General features: G+C 46.4%; 1 protein-coding gene across 1 annotated transcript in view; it reads right to left on the bottom strand.

Annotated features, from left to right (window-relative positions):
* TRIM54 (tripartite motif containing 54) overlaps window positions 1–8531 on the bottom strand; it is a 21404-nt gene that overhangs the window by 1544 nt on the left and 11329 nt on the right. The window contains 5 exon segments of the mRNA XM_010840630.1: window positions 62–165; window positions 168–294; window positions 992–1087; window positions 2872–3043; window positions 3552–3724. Coding sequence (XP_010838932.1) covers window positions 62–165; window positions 168–294; window positions 992–1087; window positions 2872–3043; window positions 3552–3724 — 672 coding nt within the window.

Below are 8531 nucleotides of genomic sequence, written 5' to 3'. Positions count from 1 at the left end.
CCCCCCCCCCCCAGCCACTAGGTGGCCTGCCACTGCCCGCCCCCCTCCCCCCAGGGCCCACCTGCAGGTAGAGTGCCATCTGCGGCTCCTCCATGGACTGGATGGCAGACTCCACCAGCTTAGAGGAGGCCTCCAGGTGGTCTCCGTACTGGCGGATGAGGCCCTGACTCGCTGCAGCTTCTCCTCCTGCTCCCGGGCCAGCGCCTGCAGCAGCTCACCCTTCCGCTCCTCCAGTACTGCACACAGGCCCTCAAACCTCTGGTTCAGCAACTGCTTCTGCCTCCGGCTGTTTTCCTGAAAAACCGGGAGTAAGGATGAGACCTCATAGCTGGGAGAGTACCAGGCTACTTGTAGCCTTGTCCCACTCCCCACTTAATGGACGTCACGAGGAACCAAGAAGAGATGTGACCTGTCAATTACAACCACAAATTAGTGGCAGAGACCAGACTCCACCCAAGGGCTGCTGGTTCCCAGATCTTTTCAGTAATAATACTGATATATACTTTGTTGAGGTTTAATTGAAATATAACATATTAGCTTTAGATGTACAAAATAATGATCCAATATTTGTGTATATTGTGAACTGATCACCACAATATGTCTAGTTAACATCCAGCACCATACATAGTGGACAAAAATGTTTCCCTGTGATGGGAACTTTTAAGATCTACTCTCTCAGAAAACAACACTATATATTTAAAGTTTCATGAGTGCTGCTGCCGAATTCTCTGACTCTGGTTTTTATTTGTATTATCTCACTTAATTCTCAAAAAGATCCATGGAGGTAGCCATCATATCATTCTCATCATCACTCTTTTACGTAGTTAAAAACAAGCAAACCCAAACACTGAGAACTTAAGTCACTGGACCAAAGTCACAGAGGAGGACAGAGCTGGGATTCATACCTAGCAGCCTGGGTCAGCACATTCTACTATTTGTGATTTACCTCCAGTAGCCCAGCAACTTTCCCTCCCTCCCTTTCCAGGCTCACCTCGATGGTCTGGCACACCTCCTCCATCTGTGTGATCACTGCTTGCACACGGTCATTGCCCGCCACCAGCATCGCGATGCCATCGCTGAGCTCACTCTGCCACACACAGAGGCTAGCACTCAGGGCTGGAGGACCTGGTCTGGAGCTAAGCTCCTCCCTCCCTGGCCAGGGCTACCCAGGAGAGGACTGTCCCCTCCACTACCACCATCAGGGCATCCTCAGGGCAACTCTGACAGAGATCTAGAGAGTTTGGAACCATTCAAGAAGTTTGGAAGCACATTCTATAAATTCTGGAAGGAAGTGGAGAGAGGAAGTCCTCCACCACCAAGTGAGGAAGAGACATTCACCAAATATCCACCAAATGCCAGGCACTGGGCTGCATGCTTTATCTTCCATCAATTTTGAAAAGGTCTTCAGGATTATCCATTAAGATAATATTGCCTCTTCTCCATTCTCTTTATTCTCTCATTCTGGGACTCTGATATCTAATCAGAGTATCTAATATATCTAGAGTATCAGATATATCTAATCATATATCTAATACGTTAGACCTTCTCATTCCCAACCTTCTGATCTCCCAGTGCTATATTCTAAGCTATTTTTTCAGTCCTCTCTTTCCTTTTTAAAATTTTTTTATGTGAAAAAAAAAATTTTTTTTTCTGGCCATGCTGTGTGGCTTGTGGCATCTTAGTTCCCCAACTCAGGCCCTCGAGAGCAAAAGCACAGAGTGCTAACCACTGGACAGCCAGGGAATCCTTAGTCCTCTCTTACTGAGAGAAAGTTGTCATTTAATTCATCCCTTGAATGTTTTGTTTTCTACAATTATATTTTCATTTCTAAAAGCTCTGTTCGGTTCTTCGTCAAATCTGCACTTTTGATAGTCTATTATTGCTTATTTTTAAATTCCATTTTTAAGGCATTTTATACAAAGCTGACTTTACATTCTTTAATAATTCTAGTATCTTAATTTTTTGAGGGTCTAAATCTGAAAATATTGTTTCTGCTGACTTCACTCATGAGTACGTTTCTTTGTGTATCTTCAATCGTGAGCCCATCTTATGTTGATCTTAATCTAAGAAAAACCCAAGGCCTAAATTGAGGGTTTTTCCACCAGGCAGAATTTGCATTTGCTTTTGTCAAAAGCCAGGTGGCACAACTGATTACTTTAGGGATTCCTGGGATTCCAGTGTATCCTGTGGTCCTTGGGGGTCTTTGTTGTAGGTCCCCCAAGTTTCAGGAGTTTGTAGGCATAGTCTCATCTGTCTAGTTCAGTAATAATTTGCCCTGTGGGAAATCCTGCCTTTCCCATGCTTATCATTCAGGGTTCTGTTCACATCTCACTCCCCCTCCTTCTCTCCCTACCCACACTTGGAGCTTTCCTTTACTTTCTACCTGTCTATCAATTTAATTTTTATTTTATTTTTTCAATTATTTTTTAAAAATTAACTGATTAATTTCTTTTTTTGGCCATACTGCATGGCATGTGGAATCTTGGTTCCCCAACCAGGGATTGAACCAGTGCCCCCTGCGTTGGAAGCTTAAACACCAGACCTCCAGAGGAGTCCCTTCATTTTTAATGTTTTATGTAGAATCTACTTATATGACAGTGAGATGGCCTTGAGAGTTCACCATACTGCATCCATTTCTCGTATGATCCTTATAACTCTCAAGTGTAAGGATTTTCATCCCCATTTTACAAGTGAGGAAGAATGTCAGGGTCAGAGAGCTCAAGTGACTTACCCAAGGTCACACACTGAGTTGGGACTTCAGCCCTGATCTGCCTGCCTTTGAAGTCAAGTGGAGTAAGAGGCTGCAGTTTGAGATCCCATCCTGTGTCCCCACCCCACCCCCCCATGCTTGCTCCCTCTGCTGCTTGATACCTTCTGGCGTTTGTAAATGGTGGGCAGTGGGGCCACCTCACAGTCCTTGTGGGCACCAAAGACCTTGCAGAGAGAGCAGGTGGGCACTTCACAGCTCAGACAGTAGATATTGATCTTCTCATCTTCATGCTCCTCACACATGAGGTGCTGCTCAGCCTTGGAATGCAGTGGCCTGCGGGGAGGCGGGCAGTGTGGGAGCAGGCAGGGGGGGCAAGCGTGTGAGGCCCCCTGAGCACTTTTTCTTCAGCCTCCACCAGCCCCTGCCACCCTCTGTGCCCCGACACCTGCTGCTGTGGCTGGGCAGGTGGGTGACTTCCTCTTCACTTGAGGGACAGAGCTATGTACAGGGTACAGGAGGCCTAGATCCAAGAGTAGTTTCTACTCCAGGCGGCAGGAAGTCCCACAGGGAGGGAGGTCATGGAGGGTTGACGAGGACCTTGCTGATGGATGGCCAGCACCCCCAGGTGAAGAGGGGGAAGCGCTGGCCAGGAATCAGAGGCCACCTGAGCTGGCGACCTGCCGAGCTGGCGGCAAGTCCCTCCTCCTCTCAGGTCCACTCCTCTCGTCACTAAACTGAAGGGGCAGGTTGACTGTCTCAGCTTCTCCCTGCTGGCCCTGATGGGCTCCCTGGCTATGTCCCAGGCCCTGCACTTTAGAGAAATGAGACCCTAACAGCTCACCGGGAGGACTCCTGCTTGTAAATGTCGATAATGTTCTCCACCAGCAGGTTCCGCTGCAGGCCGTAGACGCCATGTCGGTCCAGGACCACCTCATGCCTGCAAGATGGGCAGCGGAAACGGCCCCCCGAAGACACGGTGGTGGAGCTCCGGGACTGCCACAGAGGGTTCGAGGCCTGTGGGTGCAGAGAGCATGACAGGAGGGCCCAGTGAGTTATGGGGGAACTGGAGGGGGTGGGAAGGAAAGTCACAGGGGCTGGGGAGTAGGACAGTGATGGAGGGGGAGGCAGCAGCTCTTTTTTTTTGGCCATGGTGTGCTGCATGGCATGTGGGGTCTTAGTTCCCCAAGCAGGGACTGAACCTGTGTCCCATGCACTGGGAGCACATAGTCTTAACCACTGGACCGCCAAGGAAGTTCCCACCCACTCTTTTCTACGGCTGGGCGCTCCTCTGAGAGCAGCCCCAGGTGGGTGGCCATGGAAATCTCTCCCACATTTGTCTCGTTACTCAGCCCACCCCTTTGAGTGTCGCTGCATCCAGAGCCTAGCTTGATCAGGCCTTGTCAGGACAAGACCTCCTCAAAGGGGCCCAGCTTGGGGCTGTGGGGAGACATTGACCTCAGCAGGAAGACCGAGAAGGGAAATGGTCTCTGAGTGGTGCAGCCAATAGCCTCCAGCCTAGGGCTCTTGTGGGCCATGTGTGGGGGAGATTCTTTGCAACCCCAGGCAGGGGCACAGAGACAAATGCTGAACAAGAGAGCAGACACATAGAGCCAGATAATCCAGGGAAATCTCTCCAGGCACAGGGAAGCAGGGCTCCTGGGTTCTCATGCTGCTCCTGTAGTGCCCTACTGTGCATGTCTGGGCAAGCATTCAGCCTCTGCACAATTAAGGACTAGACTGGATTATTCACTCTACCACAAATATTGAGTGTGCCAGGTAATTGCTAGGCTCTGGGGAAAAGATGACTATCCCTGCCCTCAGGAAGAGCAAACTCACAACTCCATCCAGTGGGCTGGGTGTTACGACAGGAGGAAGCTTGGAAGGAGGACTCACCAGATGGGATCAACAGTTCCTCCCATTTATACCCCTGAGAGGACCTGCTCCATCCCGTCCTAAAAAGGAGAGCCCTGCCATGGCTGAGGCCACAGAGGGTTGGCTCAGAATTGAGGACGTGATCGATCACCTGACCCAATAGGACCAATCAGTTTTTCTCTCTAGGAAATCGGAATGGAGACACAGAGGCTGAGGTGACTAGACCAGGTGCAGCTTTTGAACTGAAAAAAGAGCTGTGGAGTTGAGCTAAGAGCCGACATTGTGGCCATCCCGAAATCTGTACAAGTGGGCAGTGTGAGGGGTCAGACACTGTGAATAGAGAAGCCTGGTCTTCAGGAAAGAGAAAGAATCGATCTGGGGGGAGAAGTAGAGATGAAAGACTGGTGGAGACTGCTTGTTGTTCCTCAATATTCACTTCTTCTTCTTCAGTAATAGAGACCCTAGATTTTTAGTAAGACACACAGAATAAAGACCATGCAACAAAGCCTCCCTTCCAGCTGGGTGTGACGAGGTGACTGTGTTCTGGCCAATGGGATATAGATAGAAATGTTTTGTGCAATTTCTAGGAAGTATCTTCAATGTGAAAGGCATGCCCTACTTCTCCTCTTTTCTCCTTCCTGCTGACTGGAATGAAGATGAAATGGCATATGCTGAAGCAGCCATCTAGAGCCATGCAGTAGCCACATGCTGAGAATGGCAAGATAAAAGGAGTCTCTGATGAGGCAGAACTGGACTGCCCACTTTCACTGGAGAGAAAAAAAGTTTTACCTACTTGAAGTCACTGTTATTTTTGGTTTTCTGTCTTTTACAGCTGAACCTAATCCTAATTGACTGGAAGAACACTCCTAGAGAGTGATGGAGAGGGTAGTCATCTGTGACTTTGTGTGTTTACATGTATTTCCCACAGTTGGGCTCTATAAACTTCTCCAAATCCTTATCACATTTTGGCGGGATTTCTTTTTTTTATATCTATTTATTTTGGGGTTTGCTGGGTCTCTGTTGCTGTGCAGGTTTTTCTCTAGTTGTGGCAAGAGGGGCTACTCTCTGGTTGTAATGCACAGGCTTCTCATTGCAGAAGCCTCTCTTGTTGCAGAGCACAGGCTCTAGAGTGCTTGGGCTTCAGTAGGTGTGGCTCCCGGGATCTAGAGCACAGGCTCAGTAGCTGTGCGCATGGGCTTAGTTGCTCAGAAGCACGTGAGATCTTCCTGGACCAGGGATTGAACCCGAGTCTCCTGCATTGGCCAGCACATTCTTTACCACTGAGCCTTGAGGGAAACCCTTGGTGGGATCTCTTGAAAATTATAAGAAGTTAACACTTTAGCCCATCATAAAGCTAAAAAAGGTTAGCTTGAGATTATCCCAAGGCTGTGTTTGGGTAAATAAACATAAATCCTTCTTAGTAACTGGAATTGTATGAATATTGTTAAGTTTAGCTTAAAGACTGTGTTAAAGTGTGAGATCGCTGGGCTTTTGTTTGCTTGATACAATTATCTTTCAGTATTTAGAATCCAAGTGAGCAAGGTGGTGTTAGGAAAACTCTAAACCTGCAAACTCCTGGAATCTTACTTCTCTTTGATTTGCTGGTGGCAAGCATTTAAATATGCTTGGTGTCTGAGTGGGAGGAAAGGGGGCGTATTATTTTGTATATAATTAAATTATTTTATTTTACTTTTGGCTGTGCTTGGTCTTCACTGCTGCACTTGGGTTTTCTCTAGTTGCGGAGGGCAGAGCACTCTTGGTTGTGGTGTGGTCTTCTCATTTCAGTGGCTTCTCTTGCAGAGCACAGGCTGTATGTGCATGGCTTCAGTAGTTGCAGCTCGAAGGCTCTAGGGCACAGGCTCAATAGTTGTGGAGCATGGGCCTAGTCGCCCTGTGGCATGTGGAATTTTCCCAGATCAGGAATCCAACTCGTGTCCCTTGCATTGGCAGGTGGATTCTTAACCACTGAACTACCAGGGAAGTCCAGGGGGCATATTCTAAAGTCTTGGCCCAGAGCAAAGACAGACTCCTAAAGCTTCTGCTAACCTCTGCCCCTCACAATGCACCCTTCCTCCATACTCATTATTTAACAGTCAGCACATGTTTTGAGGACCTATTACATGTCAAGCACTGTGCTAGGGGTTTTCCACACATTCTTGAATTTAACCCTCAAGAATTTCTTGTAAAGATGGTGGAAAAGGGACTTCCCTGGTGGTCCAGTGGCTAAGACTCTGAGCTCCCAATGCAGGGGCCAGGTTCCATCCCTGATCAGGGAACTAGATCCCACATGCCCCAGCAAAGATTGAATGATCCTGTGTGCTGCAGCTAAGACTCAGAGCAGCCAAATAAATAAATAAATATTTTTTTAAAAAGATGGTGGAGGAGATGAACATTTACCCTCTCATCTGGACTACAAGAAATATTGTAAGAAATATACAAGTCTAACACCTATTGAACACTTAGTTTATAGGCTTTGCTCTAAATCCTTTTATTTGTATTCATTTCATTTCATATCATTAGCTCCATTTCAAAGATGGGAAATTGTAGCCCAGAAAAGTTTAATAAATTTCCACATGGTCATCAGCCAGTTGGTGGCAAAATCAATATCTGAACTCAGGCACTCTGACCTCAGGGTCAGAGTAATCATTATACTCAGAATAATCATTATACTACATTGTCAGATACAATAAAATTTAGGTCCGTTGAAGAATGATGCCCAAAGCTAACATTTTTCTCTCTGAGCCTTAGGTGAAGTGTTTTAGTGAAAGAGTCATGAAGGACCAAGCATCATCCTTTCATATAGGAACCTTTCACATAGGAAAGAGAGGACAGCCTAAAAGTCAACTGTGCAACTGTGGATTGAAGTTATTTCAACAGAAATAAACAGAAGATGACTCATCATACCAAAACCCCGTGTGCCACAGAGTGCTAGCTGGCAACCAGAGTGACCTTCTTGTCTGTGGAGAGATAGTTCAAATCTCACAGGAGAACTCCTCCCATGGCTACACATGCCCCCATGGTAGATAATTCATCATAATTCATCAGACTCGTGTGAAAAATATTCTGAGGCAACATAACCAAACTGAGACACTCAACTGCCTACTAATCCAGGTCATACCCCTCTAGTCATCCAAGAAGCCAAAGAGGTAAACAGAGATTACAAACCAATGGCAACAGTCAGAGAGCCAGTCTGCTTTTGGAAGGAAGCCAAGGTCAACAGGGCTGAGTGACGAATTTACCCTCAGTACCAGATAAAGCTACCCCTATTTAAAGAAGACTGATAAACAGAGGAGATGCAACAGGAGATGCAAGCCAAGATAATCCAAAAAGGAAATGGAAAAGAAAGCATGATGAACAAGGGACAAAGATACCTTCTGGAAGAACTGCTTCAACAAACAGTTCAATTTCAATTAAAGAAATGAAAACAACTCTCAAATCCGTACATGACTAGTGGAAAAATCATAGCTTTGGCTAAACAGAACTTTGTCAGCAAAGTGATGTCTCTGCTGTTAATATGCTGTCTAGGTTTGTCATAGCTTTTCTTCCAAGAAGCAAGCGTTTTTTAATTTCATGGCTGCAGTTACCATCTGCAGTGATTTTGGAGCCTAAGAAAATAAAATCTGTCACTGTTTCCATTTCCCACCCATCTATTTGCCGTGAAGTTATGAGACCGGATGCCATGATCTTTGTTTTTCAAATGTTGAGTTTTAAGCCAGGTGTTTCACTCTCCTCTTTTACCCTCATCAAGAGGCTGTTTAGTTCCTCTTCACTTTCTGCCATTAGTGTGGTATCATCTGCATATGTGAGATTGTTGCTATTTTCCCCAGCAATCTTGATTCCAGCTTGTGCTTCATCCAGTCCAGCATTTCACATGATATAGTCTGCATATAAGTTAAATAAGTAGGGTGACAATATACAGCCTTGATGTACTCCTTTCCCAATTTTGAAC

The sequence above is a fragment of the Bison bison genome, unplaced genomic scaffold (genome assembly GCF_000754665.1).
Source record: "Bison bison bison isolate TAMUID 2011002044 unplaced genomic scaffold, Bison_UMD1.0 scf7180017864145, whole genome shotgun sequence".
NCBI lineage: Eukaryota > Metazoa > Chordata > Mammalia > Artiodactyla > Bovidae > Bison > Bison bison.
This window is presented reverse-complemented; position numbering and strand designations above follow the sequence as displayed.